General features: G+C 49.3%; 1 protein-coding gene and 1 long non-coding RNA gene across 3 annotated transcripts in view; one reads left to right on the forward strand and one right to left on the reverse strand.

Moving 5' to 3' along the window:
* PI4KA (phosphatidylinositol 4-kinase alpha) overlaps positions 1-25,060 on the reverse strand; it is a 155,377-nt gene that overhangs the window by 26,722 nt on the left and 103,595 nt on the right. For both annotated transcript variants that reach the window (XM_054469096.1, XM_054469095.2), the window contains exons 24-33: positions 18,838-18,908; positions 18,631-18,755; positions 17,397-17,478; positions 17,016-17,099; positions 15,635-15,724; positions 13,284-13,403; positions 10,334-10,426; positions 8,320-8,476; positions 7,942-8,069; positions 159-317 (exon numbers count right to left, since the gene is read on the reverse strand). In XM_054469096.1, the coding sequence (XP_054325071.1) occupies positions 159-317; positions 7,942-8,069; positions 8,320-8,476; positions 10,334-10,426; positions 13,284-13,403; positions 15,635-15,724; positions 17,016-17,099; positions 17,397-17,478; positions 18,631-18,755; positions 18,838-18,908 (1,109 nt within the window). The remainder of the gene's footprint in view (positions 1-158; positions 318-7,941; positions 8,070-8,319; positions 8,477-10,333; positions 10,427-13,283; positions 13,404-15,634; positions 15,725-17,015; positions 17,100-17,396; positions 17,479-18,630; positions 18,756-18,837; positions 18,909-25,060) is intronic.
* Positions 2,661-10,588, forward strand: LOC129022851 (uncharacterized). The gene is made up of 3 exons (XR_008496579.1): positions 2,661-2,868; positions 5,894-7,515; positions 10,264-10,588. It is a non-coding gene; the product is annotated as an uncharacterized LOC129022851 (long non-coding RNA).

Here is a 25,060-nt window from a genome sequence, read left to right on the forward strand (position 1 = left end):
GGGCTAACCCTGGGGCCGGCAGAGACAGCTGAGGAGGGGTTCTGGGCTGACTGGCCAGGCTTGCTGGAGAACTTGGGCTCGGCTACCCCCACCCCAGCAACAGTCCTGGCCCCCCAGGTGGAGCACCCCAGAGCCTTGGTGGGGGAACAGGCACGTACGTCGATCCAGATGTAGTGGGGGGTCACTTCAGGGGGACAGGGTTTGGGTTGACTTGCTTCCGAGGCAGCCAGGGGGTCTGCTTCCTTTATCTCAGCAGAAAACAGGCCAAATTTCTGCTCCACCGTCATGTGCCAGGCCCCTGCCATCTCCCGCATGAACTACAGATACAGAAGGAATGTTAGTTCCTCTGTGAAACACAAAAAGGGGCTACTGTCATGTTTTCTCTAATTAAAAAAAAGGAACATGTGCTCACTGAATAAGATTTAGAAACCAAGAAAAGTATGAAGAAAAAAATGAAGATCGCCTATAGTCCCACATCCCAGGGTCATCCGTGTCAGTGCTTGGTGTATTTTCTCCAGCCTCTCAAGGCTGCATTCTGTTCAACCCGGTTCACAGTGTGGACATTGCAGGGTGTGAGGTGGCACCCTGGGATGTGCCTGATGACCTGACAGGCACTGGGTAGGTGACTCTTCTCTGTAACCCTGAGAATCCTCTGTGGCTGTGAGCGGGAAGACCCCTGTGTGGGCTGCTGAGCTGGCAAGGGCAGAAGAGGGTTCTGGATCCAGAGCCTGGCTCCTCCTCTCCACCCCACACAGACCCTACTCGATGCCTTCATCCAGCTAATCAGATCAGGAAAGGCCCATGGAGCCGAGGTGAGCCTGCAGCCACCATGGCCAGGCCTGGGAGCCCAGGGTCAGGCTGCTCCCACAGCCCAGTCATGCACAGCCAGGTCCCCATTCCGTAGGGGCGCATGAGGGGTGCCCAGAGGGAGCAGCATGGTACCCGGGAGACACCTGGGTGCTGGAGAGAGTAAGAGGTGCAGCTCACACGTGGAAAGCCCCCACAATTTCTGGGTATTTTTACAAAGAGACCAAGAAACAGCATTTGGCGTCTGGCCATAGAGGATTCTATCCCTCTGTTGTCCCAGCAGCACCAGCTTCTACAAGGGCTCCAAGTGCCTGTGCAGAGGTGGCAATGAGGCCTAGTGAGTAGAACACACACCGCGGCTCCCTCCCCGTTACCCATCCCCTCCCTTCTTCCTGATGAGGTGGATCAGGGTGGCCACGTGGCCAGTCACAGGGCTCTCAGCCAGGGTCCCTGCTGGCTGAGGCGGCCACTGTTCTCCCCGGCCACTCTAATGAGCCAGGGAGAGTGAACTGGGCAAGGCCCTGGGAACACATGCCAGGGTGAGCTTCATAAGGTCAAGGCAGCTGGCCTCTGCCTTTTGCACTCTGTCCTTGTCTTCCTTCCTGCTGGGAGGCACAGAAGCCATCTGGAGGCTGTGAGGGTGGAGACAAAGGCCACATAAGCCCAGGATGGTCAGGAGCCGAAGGAAGCCTGGGGCGGGGCTCTGTCTGCTGCTTCCCTCTAAGCTGCCATGGGGTGAGGACTCCTGGGGGACGAGGCACTAGAGCCTGCTTTCTGTTTCCTGCAGAACCAATTAGTCTTATGGAAGCAGACAAGGGAGCAAAAAAATGGGGGGGGGACCCCAGAACTGCCACGGACAAGAAGCCATGGCAGAGACACACTCCCACCTATTTGTTAAACAACCACATCCTGGTGGCTGCCTCTGTGCCAGGGCCTTGTGGACTCTGGGCATGGTGCTGTGAATGAAGACAAACATGACCACACAGTCTATGGTGGGGACCACAGACAACAAGAAATAAGCTACACACACTGAGAAACACTAAGAAACAGCAGTGTGAGTGAGCGTGTGACAGACCAGGTGGCCAGGGAGAGCCCTAGAAAGGAGGGGACATCTGAGATGAGCCCTGGAGAAGACACAGGAGTGAGGCGCAAGGCACGGCCGTCTGAGAAGAGGGAATGCATGATGCGGCCTATGGTGGGAGCAGCCCAGGAGGGCAGCTTCAAAAGTGAAACTGATGGGATGTGCTGAGAATCATCTGTGGGAAGTGCAAGCAGGACCCCAGCATGGCCACAGCACAGCAAGCGAGGGGAAGAGGGAGGATGGAAGTCAGGTGGGAAGGGGGCTTGCAGGTCACAGAAACAAGCCCACCTTCGAGTGTGTAGGGGGGCTCTGATTCCCCCCTGGCTTGTGCCAACTGCATGTGGACAAGGGAAAGATGCCTGGGGGTGGGGAGCAGGAGGCCAGGCCAGAGGGCAGCAGCTGGGATGCTGGGACTTGTCAGATCCTGGATAAACCTCAAAGGTGAAGGTGATGGGATGTGCTGAGAGTCATCTGTGGGATGTGCATAAGAGGGAGTCAAAGATGTCTGAGCAGAGAGAAGGACCTCGCTGGCATCTACAGTGAAGGGAAGGGCCATGCTGGCATCTACACTGAAGGGAGGGACCTTGCTGGCATCTACAGTGAAGGGAGGGACCTCGCTGGCATCTACAGTGAATGGAGGGACTTCACTGGCATCTACAGTGAAGGGAAGGGCCACGCTGGCATCTACAGTGAAGGGAGGGACCTCACTGGCATCTACAGTGAAGGGAGGGACCTTGCTGACATCTACAGTGAAGGGAGGGGCCACACTGGCATCTACAGTAAAGGGAGGGGCCCCACTGGCATCTACAGTGAAGGGAAGAACCACCCTGGCATCAACAGTGATGGCAGATGGGCGACCAGTGTAGCGGTGTCTGGAGCTGAGGTTGGACCCATTAGTTGGGGCTGCTAATCAGTTCACCATGTGGGCTGTGGGCCAAGCCACTGAAGGGATGCACCTGGATTAGGAGTGACTGGGCTGGGTAAGCAGTAGAGCTGGCCAGAGTGCCCAGGCAGGGAGGAGGAGCCCTGGGGCATGCCAGTACTGAGAAGGCCCTGAGCTCAAGAAGGTCCCTTTATTCTGGAGGATGAAAGGGCTACAAAAATTACGAAGGCCTTAAGTCCCTGGGAAAAGCAGTTAGGCTCCCACAACAGCTGCTTTCAAGACCCAGAGCTCTGAAGGAGGCTGTGAGCAGCTTTCCCTGAGCTGATCTGTCCTCCTACTATCTGGGACCTGCTAGTGATATCTGTACTCCATCTGCCCTGCCCCCAGAGGTCAACCAATCCACTCCTATCTGAGGACCCACTCCTATCTGAGGACCAGACAGGGAGGCCAGAGGTTCAAGGGCACCTGGACTAAGGAAGTGGAAAGGAGAGAGACGGATCTGGGCTCCAGAGCCCCAGGTACAATGTGAGGGCTGACACGTGGTCAGGAGCACCCCCAGTGCCCTGTGAAATGGGAACGGCTACAGCCCCTACTTTTTCTTTTTTTTTTTTTTGAGATGGAGTTTCGCTCTTGTTGCCCAGGCTGGAGTGCAATGGTGCGATCTTGGCTCACTGCAACCTCTGCCTCCTGTGTTCAAGCGATTCTCCTGCCTCAGCCTCCTAAGTAGCTGGGATTACAGGCACATGCCACCACACCCGGCTAATTTTGTATATTTAGTAGAGACAGGGTTTCTCTGTATTGGTCAGGCTGGTCTCAATCTCCCGACCTCAGGTGATCCACCTGCCTCGGCCTCCCAAAGTGCTGGGATTACAGGCGTGAGCCACTGCGCCTGGCTGAGCAGCCCCTACTCTTAAGGCCCACCGAGGTCTGAGGCTGAAGCAGCATATGGAAAGGAATCCTGACCATAGCAGCACTGTGTCCTGACAGTCACAATCTGTGGTGAAACCAGGGCTTCCAGAAGACTCTGAGAGGAGGGCACACTTGTCCTCTTCTGGGAAGTGGAGAGTCCCACCAAGAGATAGTGTGTAGGCAGGTGTGTGCAGGCAGGTGGGCACCTGGGCCCACACAGGAGTGAGTGTGGCTAAGACTTCCCAGGATCGGGTCCCTCCTGAGCCCAGAGGAGGACAGCCTCAGGGTGTGGGGGAAACTGCAACCATCAGCCTAGACCCCAAGGCCTGGGTTCGATGGACAGGAGAGTAGTATACATATAATGCCCTGCTCAAGTTGGGCACACAGCAGGACCAGAGCAAGTTGTCAGTTACTAGTGCAGCCCACATGCATTTATTTTGGGTCATGAATTTTAAGTACCATACAAGGATCATGAATCTTTCCCCTCTCAGTGAAATGAAGGTCCCAGACCCCTGTAAGGAGGTCAGGCTCCCCACTGTCCCCACGCTGAGATGCGAACAGCAAGTGTGACATCTCTTCATCTCCTGGGCACTATGGGACCTGGACAGGTCAGGTCCTTGTGGAAGCAGAGACAGGGAGTGAGGACCTGAATGACCACGTGCTGCTGGGGCCAGTGCCAGGTGTGAGTGTGAGTGGGTGGAGAAGCCTGACACAGGCCAAGGGACCTGAGGCCAGCTGAGCCACTGGAGATGGCAGGAGCAGGAAGTGAAAGCTGGACTCCAAAAGACCCCAAATGAAACAGTAATTTGGTTTGTATAAAAATCCCTTTAAGACACCTTTCCCAATTTTGCTTAAAATAAAAAAAAAAGGAAGTGGGGTAAAAAGCAGGAAGAACCCATACTTCCTGCCAAGACCAGCTATTGAGTAGGAGGAGGAGCCACCAGACATAAGAAAGACATCTTGGACAGGCGTGGTGGCTCACACCTGTAATCCCAGCACTTTGGGAGGCCGAGGCAGGCAGATCACAAGGTCAGGAGTTCAAGACCAGCCTGGCCAACATGGTGAAACCCCATCTCTACTAAAAATACAAAAATTAGCTGGGTGTGGTGGCGCATGCTTGTAATCCCAGCTATTTGGGAGGCTGAGGCAGAAGAATTGCTTGAACCCAGGAGGTGGAGGTTGCAGTGAGCCGAGATTGCACCATTGCACTCCAGCCTGGCAACAGAGTGAGACTCAGTCACAAAAAAAAAAAAAAAAAAAAAAAAAAAAAAAAAAAAAAGCAATTGGCCGGGCGCAGTGGCTCACGCCTATAATCCCAGCACTTTGGGAGGCCGAGGTGAGCCGAGATCGGGCCACTGCACTCCAGCCTGGGCGACAGAGTGAGACTCCGTCTCAAAAAAAAAAAAAAAAAGGCAACCAAAAAAAAAAGTCCCAGCTACTGGGTCAGGAGACCAAGGCAGGAGGATCACTTGAGCTCAGGAATTTGACGTCAGCCTGGGCAACATAGCAAGACTGTCTTCAGAAAAAAAAAAAATAATAAAGAAAAAAAATAAAGACCTCCTTCTCTCTGGGAAAATATACAGCAGTCCCCCTCAACTGTCAGTTTTATTTAAATGTACAATGTCCAGTATAGAAGCAAAAACTTTCAGTGAAGAAAAAATATAAAAAGAAACTGACCCAAGATGACTCAAATACAAGAACAGACCAGATAAGGAAATAAAAATAATTACAATAAATATGCTCAAAGATTTATAAGAAATAATGGAAAGAATGCATGAAGGTAAGAGAATCTCAGCAGCAGAAAATGCAAACTATAATAAAGAATTAAATGGCTGGGCGTGGTGGCTCATGCCTGTAATCCCAGCACTTTGGGAGGCTGAGGCAGGCACATCACCTGCGGTCAGGAGTCCAAGACCAGCCTGGCCAACATGGTGAAACCCTGTCTGTACAAAAATACAAAAATTAGCCGGGCATGATGGCCGGTGCCTGTGATCCCACTTACTTGGGAGGCTGAGGTGGGAGAATCACTTGAAGCCAGGAGGCGGAGGTTGCAGTGAGCCAAGATTGTGCCACTGCACTCCTGCCTGGGCAACAGAGTGAGACCCCATCTCAAAAAAAAAAAAAAAGAATTAACTAGAAATCCTAGATCTGGAATTGTTTCTTTTTCTTATTTTTAAATTAAATATTTATTTATTTTTTGTTTTGTTTTCTAGATCTGAGAATTGTATCTGAAATAAAAAATATACAAGATGGTTTTACAGCAGAATGAATAAAGCAGAAGAAAAGAACAGTGAACTGGTATACAGGTTAAAAAAAAATTAACCAAATGAAAGAGTGAGAAAAACCCTGAAAAACTGAAAAAGACTACAGAGAATGTCGATGATCTATGGGACAACACCAAGTCACTAATATGTGTACCTGGAATCCCAAAAGGAGAAGAGAGAGAGAATGAAGTAAAAAAAATTTTTAAAAATATTGACCTTGAGAGCCTAGGAAGTAAAAAAAGAAAAAGAAATGACAAAGAAATATTGACCTCAAGATTTCCAAGTTTGATGAAAATCCTAAATCCCTAAAATTAAGAAGCTCAATGAATTCCAACAGGATAAATACAATGAAAATCACACACAGTCAAACAACTAAAAATGAAAAATAAACATCCAACAAGTAGTCAAAAGAAAAACAATAACATATACAGTCATCCTTGGTATCCTCAAGGGAACTGGTTCCAGGATGTGGGCCATGGATAAGGAGGGCCGGCTGTACTGAGAAACAAAAAGACTGTTGACTTCTCTCCAGAAACAATGCAAGCTAATAGACAATAGAAGATAATATCTGAAATGCTAAAAACAATAAAACAAAAAACTATCAACCTAGAATCACAGGCCTAGAAAAAATAATCCATATGCATCAAAGATGAAGGTGAACTAAGATGAGAGAATTTATTTCCAGCAGACCTGCATTACTGGAACTGTTAAAGAAAATTACTTGGCAGAGGAGATCACAGGAAGACTGTAAAAGTGTGAGTGATGAAAAACATTTGGATAAATTATAATGCTGTAACAAAGCCTCGTCTTAATTTCTTTGAGAGACTTTTGACTTTTTTGAACAGAAACAACATTATAAGGTCTAATGCATATAGTAGTAAAATATGATAACAGGACACAAGGAATTAGAGGGAGAAATTGGGTGTCATAATGGCAGTGGGTATCCACAATGGCAATAGTATACAGCTGTCTCTGCAGAATCGTCTCCCTGGCAAGAACTATAACTGCTGTGGCCACTCCAGTTGTCATTTACGGACAGCTCACTAGGATGCAGGTGCTCTTGTTATGATGCTCACCATGCAGGTGAGGAGCCCTGCCCAGGAATCAGAGCCCTGCAGGCTGAAGCGTGACTTCCACAGGCCCTTCTGCATATCTTTGATGGGAGCAGGCTGGTCAGGCTGAGAACCCAGCACTCCCCTGACTTCACAGGTTCACAGGTGTCCCCCTGACTAGATAACCTCCCCCAGGCGCCCACTGGACCAAAATGTTTCCTAAGAGCACTGAATGGTGTGATTGATACAAACCCCACGAGGTTATAAAATATCAAGCAAATGTGAGATATTATCATCACTGCCACCACCACCAGCCTGGAACATTTTAATTCCATTTTTGGAAATATTCCCATTTTCCTGAAGGAACAAGAAAATCAAAATCCCCCTTTCTGACCACTCATTTAAACTGATCCTAAGAAACACAGAAAGAAAACATGTCAAATTCCCTGCTACCCTGACAGTTAACAGGATCTCTGAAAAATAAAATTGTTCTTAAGTGTTTATCTAATCAGCTGAAAGGTGAGTATAAACTTCCTTGTGGGCCCCCCGCAGTAGCAACTCCAGAAATACGGATGCAGGGAAAGGGGGCTGATCCCAAGATTAGGTCAAGAAAAACGTTCCCGTAGACAAACACAACTGCTCCCAATCAGATTCAAAGTTAACAGGTGTTCAAAAAGCTGGATTTCCAATATCAGTAGGGAAATGGCTCCCCCTACCGAGGTTTTGGGAGATAACAGCTTCTAGGCACCAGTGGGATGCTGTTAACATATATTCTATTTTCTGTGACTGTCAGGTATAATCATAGAATCTATAAGGAGACTGAGGCTTGAGAAGGTGAGGGGCTTGCCCAGTGTCTCCATGCTTGGTGGTGGCAGCACCAGGGAAGGCTCCTCCCGTCTCTTATCCCATCCCATCCTCAGTGCCAACCCGAGGTCAGGGTCCTACCGGCACTTCCACTCCATCCTTGCCGGCCAGCAGCCACTCCCAGCAGGCCAGGGCCGTCTCCATGCCATGCTCATTGAACATCCGGAGGGGACCCCAGCACAGATGATGAAGGAGCTGCGGGTCACAATCTGGAACCGAACACGTCAGTCAGAAGCCTCCAACAACGGCTGAACCCCAAAACAGCTTCCCTAGGCCAACAAGAGTTGACCAGCTGGGGCCAGTGATGGCCTTTTATTGACTTTCCACTCATGAGAGATACTCCTCTACTAGGGGAGCTCCTGCTCTTTCTCCGGCCAGTACTCCAGCTGGCTATGGGTCATCAAGGCCAGCAATCATTTAGAAACGAGCCCAGAATTCCACAGTGCTTCAGTGAGTTACCTTTGCTGCTAATGAGCATTGCAGTCAGCTTGAACATGGCCTGCGTGTAGTGCTGAGGATGACTGCGGTCTAAAGCTGAATGTAGATCCTGGACCATCATTTTGTTCAGGTCAGACATCTGGCCTGTGGTGCCTGAGAACCGAATCATTCCATATACCTGCAAAAACATTCTCATCAGCAACTAAGCATATAATCCAGGCAATGTGGGTGAGGTTCTGGAAGCCACCAGACCACACTTGTGGTGGCACTGGTGGGTGCCTCGCTGCCCCGAAGTGGAGCTCATGCATGCAGAGAGACAGGCTCATTTCAATGATGCTACTACTGATCACAGCTTTTTTTTTAAAAAGAACAGCTCCTCTAGAAATGCATGTTGGCAGTGCCACCACTGCAGATGTTCCCCAAGGGTGGGAACCTTGTCCCTCATCATTGTACCCAGCAGTGAGCCTGGGGTCTGACCCACGGTGGGACTGCATGAATGTGAGCTGGATAAATACATTTCCTCAAACTCAATTAATGACTCAAACATAATATCAGCCTCATTATTTTTTTGAGAGAGGGAGTCTCGCTCTGATGCTCAGGTTGGAGTGCAGTAGCATGATCTCAACTCAGTGCAACCTCCACCTCCTGGGTTCAAGTGATCCTCCCACCTCAGCCTCCCAAGTAGCTGGATTACAGGCATGCGCCATCACGCCCAGCTAATTTTTGTATTTTAGTAGAGACAGGGCTTCACCATGTTGGCCAGGCTGGTCTCGAACTCCTGACCTCAAATAATCTGCCCGCCTTGGCCTCCCAAAGTGCTGGGATTACAGGCGTGAGCGGCCACACCCAGCCCTCCTTACTATTATGAATAATTTTTTCTTTGAGACAGAGTCTTGCTCTGTTGCCCAGGCTGGAATGCAGTGGTGTGATCATAGTTCACTGCATCCTCGAACTCCTGGGCTCAGGTGATCCTCCTGTCTCGGCCTCCCAAAGTGCTGGGATTACTGGTGTGAGCCACTGTGCTTGGCCAACCTATCTATTTTTAAAGACAAATATAACTTTTTTTTCCAGAGAAAAGAACATACAAGTGACAGAGTGCTAAGAAGGAGTGAACTCCCACTCAGACCAGGCCACTGATAGACTTTCAGAGTCGCCAGGGAGCTTAGAAATGGCATAGACTAGGCCGGGCGCGGTGGCTCACACCTGTAATCCCAGCAGTTTGGGAGGCCGAGGCGGGTAGATCATGAGGTCAGGAGATCAAGACCATCCTGGCTAACACAGTGAAACCCCGTCTCCACTAAAAATGCAAAAAATTAGCTGGGCGTGGTGGTGGGTGCCTGTAGTCCCAGCTACTTGGGAGGCTGAGGCAGGAGAATGGCGTGAACCCAGGAGGCAGAGCTTGCAGTGAGCCAAGATTGTGCCACTGCACTCCAGCCTGGGCGACAGAGTGAGACTCCATCTCAAAAACAAAAACAAAAACAAACAAACAAAAAGAAATGGTGTAGATTAGCTTCTGAGTTTATGGAGCAGGAAATGGAGGCCCAGAGATGTGATGGCACTGGTCAGGCTGGAATAAACTGTGGTGTGGTGGGTGAAAGCCCATGATGTGGAGTTGGAAGATGTGGTTCCAGACCCCACTCCACTTGTGTGACTTTGGCAAGTTACTTAATCTTGGGAACCTCCGTTTATCTATAAAACTGGAATAATAATACATACATCTTACCAAGTGCCCAAGAGCCTATGGCATGTAAATGTTTGTTACTACTTTAAAAAAAAGCCAAAAAAATTAAAAACCTTCATTCAGTGTAGCCAGAGTGTACACAGAGTTACCCTCTTGTGGAAAAAACAAGTAACTGTCATAAACACTCTGGAATGTGCCAAGAATCCTCCTAAAATATGCCCTTTAAATCCTCCTAAAATATGTTAATTCCATATCACCTGGACCCTTTGTTCATTTTCCACTAGGAAGCAGCCAACAGGCCTCAAAACAAGAGGACACTTTAAAGGACCTAGGGTGCCAGGACAAGAGAAGTACCTCGCCTGCGTAGCGGTTGCGCAAATTCAGGGATGCCATGAAGTTGGAGTAGTCTTTCTTCACACAGGCCGGACGCTCGGTCAGCTGAGTTGCCTACAGACAAATAACCATTATTTTAGACTATGGCAGCACTATCCTTTTCTCGTGTTTACCATGGCTAAGCCTAAACCCAATTAAGAAGTCACACTCGGATCTGGGGGTTACTATTAATAAAAATCTTCACTGCTGGCAAGTTAATAAAGCAAAATATTTTAGAATACCCAGCTGTTTGATATGTTCCATAAGAAACTAAAAAAAAAAGTCTCTGGAAGGCAGTTTCTGCTACTGGTAAATAGGTCTTTGCAAGAGAAAGAATCACTAGATTGTGAGAGTAATTGTCACCTGCGATGGAAACGCCATCACATGGAAAGCATTCACAGCCATCTCCTTGAGAGTTGTGTGTGCAGCTTATAAATGTCACTTACAGACCGTAAATGGGCTGAAGGGGAGAGCCAAGGCCAGCAGGCTCTTAAACATCTGCTGGCTGCTCTTCAGTCTAATGGGAAGAGACAGAAAAGGGTACACCTTGAATACAAAGGCAACCCACAGAATGGGAGAAAAATATTTGAAAACTACCGCCCACCCACTCCACCCCTCCAGCCACTCTCTCTGCTTCAGCCTCAGCCTCCCAGCCCCAGGGCCTCAGTGACCTGGCTTCCTAACCCAGGCTGGCTGCCACACCTTTCAGTTCCTGTTCATCCACGGTCACTGCAGAGTACATGCATTGAAAACGACCTCCTTTCGCATTTCCCTTTAGCATCAGTACTAATGGGGAAAGTGAGCTTCTCAACTGTTTTGAGTTTAGAGGGATTTTTTTTGAGGGGACATGGTGTGGAGAAAGAGGACCAGGAGAAAAAAATACAGATGTTGGGGAATATTAAAATACAAACGAGAACAAAAATACATGATTTTTCTCATGAAATTATTAAACTGGTTTATTTAAAAAAATAGATCATGTAAAACTGCTTTACATTTTCTGGAAACAATGTGGTCTTTGGCACCAAGCAGGACTGAGTTAGAGCTTGGCTCTGATACTAATCAGTTGTGAGACCCTGGGAAGTCAATGTCTCTGAGCCTCAATGTGCTCATCTGTAAAGTGGGCATAGGAGTGGCCCTCTCACAATGTTGTTACACGTTCAACATAATGACACACACAATGTCCTGGCATGGCAAACAGCACCTGGTGGGCAGTGCAGGCCAGCTCCCTCCCTTCCACCATCACTCCTGACTGCCCAATGCGATCTCGGCTCACTGTAGCCTCCGCCTCCCTGGTTCAAGTGATTCTCCTGCCTCAGCCTCCCGAGTAGCTGGGATTACAGGTGCACGTCACCATGCCCGGCTAATTTTTGTATTTTTACTAGAGATGGGGTTTCATCAAAAAAAAAAAAAAAAAGAATTTTTTTTTTTTTTGAGATGGAGTCTCGCTCTGTTGCCCAGGCCGGAGTCAGTGGTGTGATCTCGGCTCACTGCAAGCTCCGCCTCCCGGGTTCACACCATTCTCCTGCCTCAGCCTCCCAAGTAGCTGGGACTACAGGCGCCCGCCACCACGCCTGGCTAATTTTTTGTATTTTCAGTAGAGACAGGGTTTCACCATGTTGGCCAGCATGGTCTCGATCTCCTGACCTCGTGATCTGCCCGCCTTGGCCTCCCAAAGTGCTGGGATTACAGGCATGAGCCACCGTGCCTGGCCCCAGAATTAATTTTTAAAAAAAAAAAATAATAAGTTAGAGAAAACCTAACTCACATCGAATTTTCTGGGGAAAAAGAACCAAATATTTTAGGCAAAACAGATCTTTCACAAGTCAGCTGGCTAGAGTCTAGAAAAGGCTTACAAATGGGAACACATATTCTATTTTACGTAATAAAGCTTTGCTCCTACCACCCCCAAAAAGGAAAAGGCTTATGACTGTCATAAACACTTACAGTCTATGAGTTCCGCCTCTGGCCTCTGTGGCCACCCAGTGGCAGAGACGTCCAGGTCAGGACACTGATACCTGGTGCCCCATCAGACTAGGAGGCCTGGGGCGGGCGGCCCTGCAGGTGCAGGCTGGACCCAGCTCAACCATGTCTGCTAGACTGGTGTCTTTAGAGATAGTGCAGTGAACTCGAGGGAAGTGCCCTGATAGCAAAATGAGGCGAGATGACACCAGCCTTCTCTGGCACAGCCTCAGGCCCCACAAAGGCCAGAGGGCACTCAGGCCTCTCTCTCTTGCCGGTAACCCAAGGGAGGCCTGTCACCCTTCCTCCTGGGTGCTCAGCCTCTGCACCTCCACATATCCCATCCCACACTCCATTTGGAGAGAGTTGGGAAGCACACATGGCCAGGCTCTAGATTCACATTAACCAACAGAATCTCTGTGACCAGCTCCAGTCACATGGCCAGGTGGAACTACCTGTTTTAATCCTATTTAACTCTTAGCTCTAATTTAACTCAGAAAGTATTGCTGTGTGAACCTTCTGTCCTCTAGATTAATCTCTAGCAGAACAAGAAGCTGAAGGCATTGATGTGCGGTTCAGCACCTGCAGAAAACAGAACTGTTCAGGAGTCCAGTATACGCTCCAGATAAGTGCAACTGTGGCATCGCACTGCCCGTGTCCAGTGGAGCTCTGTTTCCAACCTCTCAGATGGGGACATTCAAATCAAAATCTGATCATTGACATATCAAGCACTGATCCCCATAAATCCACAAATTAAAAAAAAAAAGCACAATAAGGAAACACTCATTTCAATGGCCACCTCTTCTTTGGGCCAAGGTGCGGCTTGCACCACTACCATTGTCAACAGACATCCACAGCACCCTGCATGTACTCATGTGCGTCATGAAAAGCAACAGCTGAGCTCTAAGCCTTCCCCTGCACTGTGGCTCCTATGGTCTAAGGGGTCACTGCTCTTCAGAAGGCTCACACATACCCCGAGAGTTGTGTTCTGCTTGTTGTAGCCAGCAAAGTGAAGGATGCTCTCAGTGGCCATGGCCAGCCCCGTGTGCTGGGACAGTCCTGACACCCAGTTCTGATGTTTGTTCAGATATTCCTGAAATAGGAAAAACACATGGGGTTTCAGTTATTTATCTGATTTTTTTAGAGGCAGGGTCTCGCTCTGTCACCCAGGCTGGAGTGTGGTGGCACAATCATGGCTCACTGCAGCCTCGACCTCTTAGACTCAAGCCATCCTCCCGCCTCAGCTTCTCAAGTAGCTGAGACTATAGGGGCACGCCACTATGCCTGGCAAATTTTGTAATTTTTTTTGTAGAGATGGTATCTCACTATATTGCTCAGGTTGGTTGGAATTTCTGGGCTCAAGTGATCCTCCCGCCTCAGCATCCCAAAATGTCAGGATTACAGGCATGAGCCTCAGTGCCTGGCCTTGCTATTTCATTTAAAGAGGAAAATAAAACTATAAATTAAGGTGTGGGTAAATGGACCAAACACTGGGTTTCTGTCCTGGGTCTGCCCCTCCCTAACTAGCTGTGGGACTGTCAGTAAGTCAAAGCCCCTCTCTGATCAGCTACTGCTCATTTGACTGAGGACGAGGCCAATTCCCCAAGCGGCTGTCATGCAGTCACTGCGGTGTTGCACCGTCAATGGTGGAGGGCCATTTATTCTTTCAGCACATCCTTGCTGAGCATCTGCTGTGGTAGCCACAAGGCAAATAAGCTACAAAGCCTTGGCCTTGCGGTCAACAGGCAGGCTGTGTGGTGTGGAGCCTCGGTTCTTTACTGCAGCATACCAGCAGCCTGGTGTGGGTGAACTGGACAGCAGGAATGAAGAACAACAGCTGTGTCCACCTGGCCACCAGTGGGAGAACGGTGCTGGCCAATGGGATACCTGGCAGAGCCCAGAGGTATGAGGGAGGCCTCCTGCTCTGGGGACCACAGGGGGCTCAGCCTGCAGGAATACCAAAGACAAGGGTCTCCAGGGTGAGGGCAAGCCTGGGCCAGATGCAGGTCAGGTGAGAATGGCCTCCAGGGTCACGCAAAGGTGTTTACAGGCGTGAACCAACTAATTCCCCTAAGAAGAATGTACAGGAGTATGTACATGCAGAATTGTCTCAATGGTTTTAGGGGACTCCTGGAGCTCCAGAAACCCATCCTTGGACACCATGGTGATGAAGAGTGACTAATGATCAAGTTTAAAAGGGAAGTACACTGACCAGATATCATATTAAAACCAGACTACTCTGGTGGGTGGAGGAGAGGGCAGATTCGGGGAAGGCTGGGGCTGGGCACGGAGGGTGGGGAATAAGCGCACTGCAGGGGAAATGAAAGGGCAGGCCTGGGGCACGCCAAGGGGACACCTGGTGGAAAAATCAAGACCGCCTTCAAGCCTTTTCATTTTCCATTTCCTTCTTAGGCCAGACCTGCGTGAGGCAGTAAAAAGCTCTATCAACTGCTTTTTTTGTCCACTTAAACTTTCTAGGCATTAGAGGGGGCCTCCCCTCTTCAGGCGACAGACAGCCTCGGGACCTGAGGCCCTTTTGCTGTAAATGAACAAAGGGAAATAGTTTCTTGCCACTGCGTTTCCACACAGCTCTCAGGACTCTTGGAGCTGGCTGCTCTATCCTTCCTGGACTCCACAACCAGAAACACTTTGAACCTGTTTCATCTTTAAAGTGCTGCCAAGGTAAACCTCACAAGAGTTCCTCTCAGCACACCCACTCTCTGCTAACACAGATTCCTTCCAGGGGTATTTTTCTCATCTTTGATTCCTTTTAAGGCAATTCTTTCCTCTCACACCCTGTGGCATTACATGGTTTACCTCGTGGCCATCTGAGTTTCCAAGCCAGTGCTTTTGTCTGAAAGACTCCCATGCACCTACATGTGCAGCTTATGTGGAGCTTTAATGGGACACAAGTCCCCAGCTCTGCCTCTGCTCCAGCAGCCTTGGTCAGGCCCCCGCCTTTGGGCATAGGTGCCAGCAATGCACCTGGCCCTTAGAGATGCTGCCATCTGGCAGCCTCCCACATCCACCATACAAGCCCTTGCTCTCGTGAGCAGCCCCCAAGTCCTGCCACAGACCTGGCACCTCACCTGGTGTGAGCCGTCAGATGCCCTCCTTGTGCCCTGGCCAGCACTCGCCCCACAGGCGCTCCTAACACAGAGCAGCCTCTGAGGCATCTATTATTCTCAGGCCCTAGACTGATGCTTCCAGTCTCCATTCACACTAGTGCTATTTGGATTTTGAGTTCTTCATGTCTCTGTAAGGCTTTTTGGGGAGCTTGAAGGAGCTTATGGAGATTGCCTTTTGATGGTTTCAAGAAAGTACCTGCAGGTGGGACTTGGTGACGGTAGGCGCCCACTTCATGGCCTCCTGCAGGATCATCCCACAGCGTGCAGCGAAGTCCTTCACAATGCTCTGGAAGAGGGTGAAGCTGCTTCTCAACAACCCGAGGTCGGTTCATCTGAGCTGCCGTAGTGACTGCCATGGGCTGAACTGTGTCTCCCCAAATCCCTATGCTGCGCCTTAACTGGTACCAGTACCTCAGAGTGGAACTCATTTGGAGACAGGGCTTTAAAGAGGTGATTCAATTAAAAGGCTGATAGGGTAGGTCCTGATCCAATCTGGCCAGTATCCTTCCTTATGTGTGTGGAGAGGAAATCTGGACACACAGAAATACTGGGGCAGGGAGGAGGGTGTGCACAGAGGGAAGAACACGTAAAGACACAGGGAGAAGGCTGCCATTCACAAGCCAAGGAGAGAGGTCTCCACAGAAACCAGCTCTGCCAACACTTTGATTTTACACTTCGGCCCTCAGACCTGTAAGACAATCAATGTCTGTCCTTTCAAGCTGCCCAGTCTGTTGTCTTTTGCTACAGAAGCCCAAGAGACTAGCACAGCCACTAAGTTTGAACCTCAAGGCCCCTGGGGCCAGGAAGCCCACACACACTATGATCTGTAATTCCTGCACAAGGTTTGTGGCAGAATCTACATGAATAACATGTTACAGGGACACTGTGCAACTTGTGTCCTGGGTCTGGGACTGGACGGAAGGGCAGGCTCTGGGTGGTAAAATCCTCTTCGGTGCCACACCACTCTGTGGGAAACCCCCCATTGACAGCTGGTCTGGCAGGGAGGTCCAGAGGTAGGACATGACTCAGCCCAGGCTGAAGGAGCTGTGAGCTGAGTTTCAGTCTTGCCACAGTGACGGCTCTGAGACCGAGCTGGGGAGAGAAGAGACCCAGTACATCCTCCTCTTTTGGAGTGATTTATGCTGCCAGTTTCCCCATCGGATAGCACAAGTCAAAGGCATGATCCCCTATTACCACAATAACAAAATGTCAGTGCACCTCAGAGAAGTGAAGTCCACCTGAAAATCATGCTTGTGCGATGCAGACTTGAGAGGCTATAAACTGGCTGGTAGCTGAAGACCTCTTTGGCAGCTAAACCGAGAACACAGCTGAATCAACATGGCTGAGGTGGGAGAGCTGGGCTTGGAAGACAGAGCGACCTGGGGGCAGCCAGCTCCCCTTGCACACGGTGGGGCCTGGTAATGGCTTGGTCTCCTCACTGGGGGATGGGGCCAGCACCACCCACACCTCAAATTGCTGGGGACTGGGTGAGCTCATGCAGGTTGACCACCTCGTGGACATACTCAGGGAACTGTGGTAAAGATGGCCCTTAATGCAGGGGATCGTGTCGGGCCTACCTCACGGGCTTCATATGTGTCAGGAACCGTGATCCGGTAGGGGGCGTCGGGGATGTCATAGTAAGGCTGGTCCTTGTGAATATCCTGCAAGCACAGCAAGACTCCCTCTTCCAAACTGCCTTCCCCAAGTTGCCATTAGCAACCACATGGGCCACCCCTTCCCACCACCTGTCTGTCTGTGACAAGCCTCCATACTTGATGCAACTTACTGCAAAACACCAGGTGGATTTGGGGCCCCTCACCCTCAACTCGACACCTGTAGCATTAATTACGTTCAGGCTTATTGTCAGAGAAGCATGCCACAACATAGGGCGGACAGGGCCGGCGGGGTGGTGGTAGAGCTGGTGGTGTTTGGGCCCTAGGTCTCCTGGGGACACTCACAGCACTCAGTGACAATGACAGGGTCTGCAGGATGTCCAGCATGGTCTTCAGCACAGTCCCGCTCCAGAGCAAGTGGGGAAACCTGCACCAAGAGCCGGCTCTCAGGACCAAGAGCCAAACCTCCAAGGAAGGTCTGCTTCTAGGAGACCCCTCAGCTGCCAGCCCGAGCCCATATCTGCTTCAGGCCAGCTGAAGGAGGAGGTCGGGAGGCCTTTGCAGCAGGATGCCTGGCCTCCTCAGGCTCACTGCAGTAAGGTGAGCAGTGCCTGGTCAGAAAGGCTCTCCAGGCCCCTGCCAGCCCCACTTCTTAGGGCCAGACATGTCCCAAGTGACCTGCTATAAACCTGACACCAACTGCCTTGGTTATGCACTGGCCAGGACACCCCTCACTTCCCAAAGCAATCCTCTTAGTTTCTGACCAGGGTTCTCCATTATTTCTCACATAATGGAGAAAACAACAGTATCTACCTGACACCCTGGAGTAAGACAGGCCATGGGCTCCGATGGCCCCCGGGGTGAAGGAGAGGTGTCTCTGCACAGCTTTGACCCACCAGAGGCCCAGCTCAGACACACGCCACGTGTGTGCTGGACTCATTCTCGTGACCCCTGGCTGGCTCCTGACCACCTTTGATGGCCCTGCTGCCTGGACCAGGCACACAGCATCTGCGACAGGCTCCAGAACTGCTGGATACCTCTGGGGAGCTGCAGGCAGCCTCTGTGTAGGTGTTTTGCTGCCTCTGGCCTTCTCACCTTGGAGAAGCTGGTCCAGCCCACCTGTGAGAGTTCTCATCAGTGTGGGGACATGTCCCAACAGGGTCTGTTTTGGCTCCCAGAACAAAGAGTGTACAGCACAGAAGGGTCTGTGTGGGCTTTTGTTCCTGAGAAGCCCAAAGATACTGATTCTACCAGGGGACCTCTGGCTGGGCCCTGGGCTAGAAGATGGTGCACCAGGTCATGCCAGAGTGGGTGGGATTGAGAAACACAGGGATGTGGCACCCAGCAAACGTGCTGTAAGTAACATCGACAGCTCAGAATGAACAGAAGTTTCTGGACCAAAATTCAGACTCTGCAGGAAACTCACGGACATGGGAGGGAGGCTGCATCACCCTTAAGAGTTTTCATTCTGACTCTATTTTTTCCTAGGCTAATAATATAAGGATGATTTTTCCAAGCATTTGAAATCACAGAAGTTTATACACATATACACAAAACATTAGCAGGAAAATGAGCTTACTTATCCACCAGACCAGATAGATACTTGTCTGCCACCCTCCTTATCCTCTTGTGGATGTGGTTGAAGTTCACCAACAGGAACTGAGCGTGCCGCTCCAGCTCCTCCTCGTTCTCCTTGGTCTTGGCCTAGAGATGCAAAAGAAACAGGTACCGCAGTGCCCCAGATGCCTCCAGCAGACAGACACGCATTCATGCTGGAGAGGCTTACTTTATCCGCCATCATGTTCAGGAAGGCATCGAATACTTTGTCCGCGACTGCAATCACACACTGCATCATCCCTGAAACGAGAAGGTTTCCACGGATAAGGTGCAGCAACAGAGAGAGAATCCTAGCAACTTTCAATCATTTTCTTTTGAAATGATTTTAGACTTACAGAGAGTGGCAAAGACAGCACAGAGCTCCCATATACCCTTCACCTAGCTTCCCTAGATTTTAACATCTGCAGTAACCAGGCTGATGTGTCAAAACTGAGTCAGATATTGATATAATCCTATTACCTAAACTTCAGACTTCGTCTGGATTTCCCAGGTCTCCCACACATGCCCTGCTTCTGTTCCAGCATCCAACCCAGGACACCAGGTGGCATTTAATCTCTGTGTCTCCTACTCCCCTCCAATATGTGGTGACTCCTCAGTCTGTCAATGTCTTTTGTGACTTTGACACTTTTGAAGAACAGTTGCTTTGCTGAATGTCTCCTAATTTAGGTTTGTCTGATGCTTGCCCACGATTAGACTAGGGTTACAGGATTTGAGGGAGAACTCCATAGAGTGGATGTGCCCTTTCTTTTTATCTTTCTCTTTTTTTTGAGATCGAATCTCGCTCTGTTGCCCAGGCTGGAGTGCGGTGGCGTGATCTTGGCTCACTGCAACCTCCGCCTCCTGGGTTCACGCCATTCTCCTGCCTCAGCCTCCCAAGCAGCTGAGACTACAGGCACCCGCCACCACGCCCAGCTAATTTTTTGCATTTTTAGTAGAGACAGGGTTTCACCACGTTGGCCAGGATGGTCTTGATCTCCTGACATCGTGATCCGCTCGCCTCGGCCTCCCAAAGTGCTGGGATTACAGGCATGAGCCACCGTGTCCGGCCTGGATGTGCTCTTTCTGCATCACATAAGGGGTATGTGATAACAGTATCTCTTATTACTGGCGAAGCTAACCTTGACCACTTGGTTTGAGTTACCGTTTTTCCCTTTTTCTATTTTTTTTTAAACAGGGTCTCACTTTGTTGCCCAGTCTGGAGTGCAATGGTGAGATCATAGCTCAGCTGCAACCTTGAACTCTCAGGCTCAAGGGATCCTCCCACCTCAGCCTCCCTGGTGGCTGGGATTAGATGTACAACACCATGCTCAGCTAATTGATTATTTTTTGTAGAGACTGGGAGTCTCACTATGTAGCCCAGGCTGGTCTTGAACTCCTGGGTCAAGCAATCCTTCTGCCTCGGCCTCCTAAAGTGCTAGGATTACAGGTGTGAGCCACTATGCCCAGTCCCCTTTCTCTATTCTTTAGAAGCAAGTCACTAAGGACAGCCCACACTCAGAGCCAAGGAATTAAATGCTACCTCCTGAAGGAAATTTGTGGATGAGAATTACAGCCACCACAGCGATTGATATTTTGGGGAAGATACTTTGAAGTTATGCAGAGATCATGTCTCTCTTTTAAGATTTTGCCCCTTCATTTTGGCATCCATGAGTGAATTCTGCCTGCAGTAGTTACTGTGGTTGTCACAGGAATTTTCTATTTCCCTCATTCTTTCCACTTTTTAAAAAATGTTGGCCAGGCATGGTGGCTCACGCCCATAATCCCAGCACTTTGAGAGGTCCAGGTGGGTGGATCACGAGGTGAGGAGTTCGAGACCAGCCTGGCCAACATGGTGAAACCCCGTCTTTACTAAAAATACAAAAATTAGCCAGGCATGGTAGCGCACCACTGTAATCCCAGCTACTCGGGAGGCTGAGGCAGGAGAATCACTTGACCCCGGGAGGCAGAGGTTGCAGTGAGCTGAGATCATGCCACTGCACTCCAGCCTGGGTGACAGAGTGAGACTCCATCTCAAAACAAAACAAAACAAAAATTTATTTTTTAGGGACAGGGTATCGCTTTGTTGCCTAGGCTGGTCTTGATCTCCTGGGCTCAAGCAGTCCTCCTGCCTTGGCCTCCCAAAATGCTAGGATTACAGGCATGAGCCACCGTGCCCAGCCTCTTCTATTTTTATTAATAGTAACTGGAATTCTGTAAGGAAGGTTCAGCCTTTTTCCCCATTTTTTATTTATTCAGTAGTCTAAGCATTACAGAACAGTGGATGTTTATTCGTTGGGTTATAATCCAATACTATTAATTCTATTCAAATCATTCCAGCTTTGGCCACTCAGAGCTCTTTCAGGTTGGCTCCTGTGTCATTCGGACAGGCCCCATGTCTTGTCTTGTCTTCTTCTTTCTTGGCGTATCCTTACTTTCTGGTGCAACAAGGTGCCCCAGGCTCATCCTGTACAGGCCTCCCTAGAATCAACCATTTCTCCATGGAGCCCTGGTTCCTTTCATCGGAGAATACTATTTAGAAACCAAGATCTGAGCACCTGATATGCTCATTGTTACAGAGGTGCCAAGTAGGCTGTAAAAGGCAACAGAATGGGCTGGGCACAGTGGCTCATGCCTGTAATCCCAGCACTTTGGGAGGCTGAGGCGGGTGGATCACTTGAGGTCAGGAGTTTGAGACCAGCCTAGCCAACATGAAACCCCGTCTCTACTAAAAATACAAAAATTAGCTGGGTATGGTGGTGCACACCTGTTAATTCCAGCTACTTAGGAGGCTGGGGCACGAGAATCACTTGAGCCTGGGAGGTGGAGGCTGCAGGGAGCTGAGATTGTGCCACTGCACTCTAGGATGGGTGACAGAGCGACACACTGTCACAAAAAAAAAAAAAAAAAGAAAAGAAAAAGAAAAAAAGCAACAGAACACAGTGATCATCACAGTGCAGATGAAGAAACTGTAATAAAATGCCAATTCACACTCCATAATGCTGTTTCTCTATCCAGTGTTTTTAATTTGCATGACTACATGCCGGGTCTGCCTTCTGCCTCCAGGCAGAGAGACAAGGCAGGTGCTATTAGCTTTGCACCTCACGCCCAGCATGGAGCCTGAGACATAAAGAGGCCTTTCATAGTTATCTGTTATGAGGGTAAGCGGGACCTCAGCAATTTGAAAAGTTATCAGTGTGACCTGGACAGATGCTCAAGGGTAGTGAGAGGCTGCTTTCTTAAGAGGCTGGGTTGGGTGGGTGAAATCTTATTTTGGGCCATGTGTTTAGTATAATAGTTTTTTTTTTTTTTAATTTTTTGAGACGGAGTTTCACTCATCGCCCAGGCTGGAGCGCAGTGGCGCGATCTCAGCTCACTGCAACCTCCGACGGGTTGCATTCTCAGATTCAAGCAATTCTCCTGTCTCAGCCTCCCAAGTAGGTGGGATTACAGGCATGCGCCACTACGCAGGGCTAATTTTGTATTTTTAGTAGAGATGGGGTTTCTCCGTGTTGGTCAGGCTGGTCTCAAACTCCTGACCTCAAGTGATCCACCCGCCTTGGCCTCCCAAAGTGCTGGGATTACAGGCGTGAGCCACCGCGCCCGGAGTAGTATAATAGTTTTTTCATATAGTTCTTTGGAAACTGAAACTGTAAATTCCTGATAATCAGATAGTCACCAGATGCCAATCAATATCATGTAGTAGCATCTAAGGAGATTAAAAAAAAATTTTTTTTTGAGACGTAGTCTTGCTGTTGCCCGGGCTGGAGCGCAGTGGTGTGATCTCGGCTCACTCCAACCTCTGCCTCCCAGGTTCAAGTGATTCTCCTGCCTCAGCTTCCCAAGTAGCTGGGATTACAGTCACCTGCCACCACACCCAGCTAATTTTTGTATTTTTAGTAGAGATGGGGTTTCATCATGTTGGCCAGGCTGGTCTCAAACTCCTGACCTCAAGGGATCCACCTGCCTCGGCTCCCAAAGTGCTGAGATTACAGGTGTGAGCTACCACACCCGGCCCTAAGGTAAGTAAGATTTTTACTTTAAAAAGGCCATTCTCCTCTAAACCCCTTAGTTTAGCTCTGGATTACTGGTGAACTGACTCACAGGATGGTGGGCAGGTGAGCAGCAGGTTCCTGCCCTCACGTTCCTGTGCAGCCGAGAACATACAGAGGCTGCAGAGAGCAGGCAGAAGTCCCCACTTTAGTGAGGCTGCTAGATATTTCATATACCCTCTCCTCCTGGTAGGTTCTGAAAATTCAAGAATAATATATGTCTCCAAAGACATTTCCTTCTTATCTTTCATGTTTTAGAGGGAAAATATAAGAGGGATGTAAACTCAATAGCTGTACATTTACTGGCTAAGTGCCACGCTCAGAACAAAAATAATCAGCTTGAAACCATGTGGAAGAGTACAATGTACTGCAAAAATGAAAATCGCTTTATTTTGAATTAAGGTGAGGAGGAACAATCAGTCCACCGGAACAATTTAATGTCCTCTGATGTCACAGGAACAGAAAAACAGAGCTCACAAAGAAGGGCGAATGAGACATCTCACTTCAGAAAGGGATCTGATTCGGTTTATGAATATTCTCTAGAAGGCTGGCAAAATCTGCTAGGTTCTCCTTCTTCCTTTTTTTTTTTGAGATGGAGTCTCACTCTGTCTCCCAGGCTGGAGTGTGTGGTGTGATCTCAGCTCACTGCAACCTCTGCCTCCCAGGTTCAAGTGATTCTCCTGCCTCAGCCTCCCAAGTAGCTACGATTACAGGCAGGCGCCACCAAGCTCAGCTAATTTTTTTTGTATTTTTAGTAGAGATGGGGTTTCACCATGTTGGCCAGGCTGGTCTCGAACTCCTGACATCAAGTGATCCACCCACTTCAGCCTCCCAGAGTGCTGGGATTACAGGCGTGAGCTACCGCACCCAGCCTTTTTCTTCCTTTTTTTGTCTTCTCAGGTCTTGTCTGAATAATGTGCTAGGTGCTTAATTCTCCTAGAGGTTGGCAGTTTCAATTTTGTTGTTGCTTAGTCTCTCTCCTAGAACCAAAGAATCGCAGGGTGGGCCAATTGTCTACCACAAGCTTTTCCAATCCACAGTCCACATGCAGCCCAGGATGGCTTTGAATGTGGCCCAATACAAATTCATAAACTTAAACATTATGAGATTCTGGGCTGGGCGCGGTGGCTCACGCCTGTAATCCCTGCACTTTGGGAGGCCAAGGTGGGTGGATCACGAGGTCAGGAGGTCGAGACCATTCTGGCTAACACAGTGAAACCCCGTCTCTACTAAAAATACAAAAAATTAGCTGGGCGTGGTGGTGGGCGCCTGTAGTCCCAGCTACTTGGGAGGCTGAGGCAGGAGAATGGCATGAACCTGGGAGGCGGAGCTTGCAGTGAGCTGAGATCGCTCCACTGCACTCCAGCTTGGGCAACAGAGCCAGACTCCATCTCAAAAAAAAAAAAAAAAAAAAAAAAAAAAAACCCATGAGATTCTGTGTCTTAAATGTCTTAAAACATTATAAGATTTTTTTGTGTGTGATTTTTCTTTTCTTTTCTTTTTTTTTTTTTTTTTTTGCTCATTAGCTATCGATTAGTGTGTTTTATGTGTGGCTCAGGACAATTCTTTTTCTTCCAATGTGGCTCAGGGAAGCCAAAAAATTGGACACCCCTGGTCTAGCACAAAATCTGCTGCTACATGGACAAATGCAAGGTGGACGGATGAGGGGAACAGATCAATGAACAGTTCAGCCAGAGCTTGACAGCATCTCTCTTATATGGTCCTGGGGCATGTGTGTGAGACTCTCACATGGGAGTGTGGCCCCCACCCCGCCCTGTGTCTGACATCCCCTCTGGAAGAGGCTTCTCTGTAGAAACTGCCTGCCTGTACCTTCCATCCCTGGCGTCAAATGGGTTCCTTGCTCACTCCAGTCCTCCCCTTACTGCCAGAAGGGGGAGCTTCCAGAACCCTCAGTCTTTCCTTGCCAACTCCACTGGCTCCCAGCTGCAAAAATAAATTCATGCACCTGACTTACTGACTGTTGTACAGCAGTGTGAAGTGCTCCGCAAAGGACTTACTAGAAGAGTCTCACTTGAAGCAGTATCTCAGAGCCCCTGGGGCATTTTGTTTGTTTGTTTTTTAAGAGACAGGGTCTTGCTCCGTCACCTAGGCTGGAGTGCAATGATGCGATCCTGGCTCACTTCAACCTTGAACTGGGCTCAAGGGATCCCCCTGCCTCAGCCCCCAGACTAGCTAGGACGACAGGCATGTTCCACCATGCCCAGCTAATTATATTTTTTGTACAGATGGGGTATTGCTATATAGCCCAGGCTGGTCTTAAACTCCTGGCCTCAAGTAATCCACTTGGGTTGGCCTCCCAAAGTATTGGGATTACAGGTGTAAGCCACTGCGCCTGGCTTGGGG

The sequence above is a fragment of the Pongo pygmaeus genome, chromosome 23 (genome assembly GCF_028885625.2).
Source record: "Pongo pygmaeus isolate AG05252 chromosome 23, NHGRI_mPonPyg2-v2.0_pri, whole genome shotgun sequence".
Classification (NCBI taxonomy): Eukaryota; Metazoa; Chordata; class Mammalia; order Primates; family Hominidae; genus Pongo; species Pongo pygmaeus.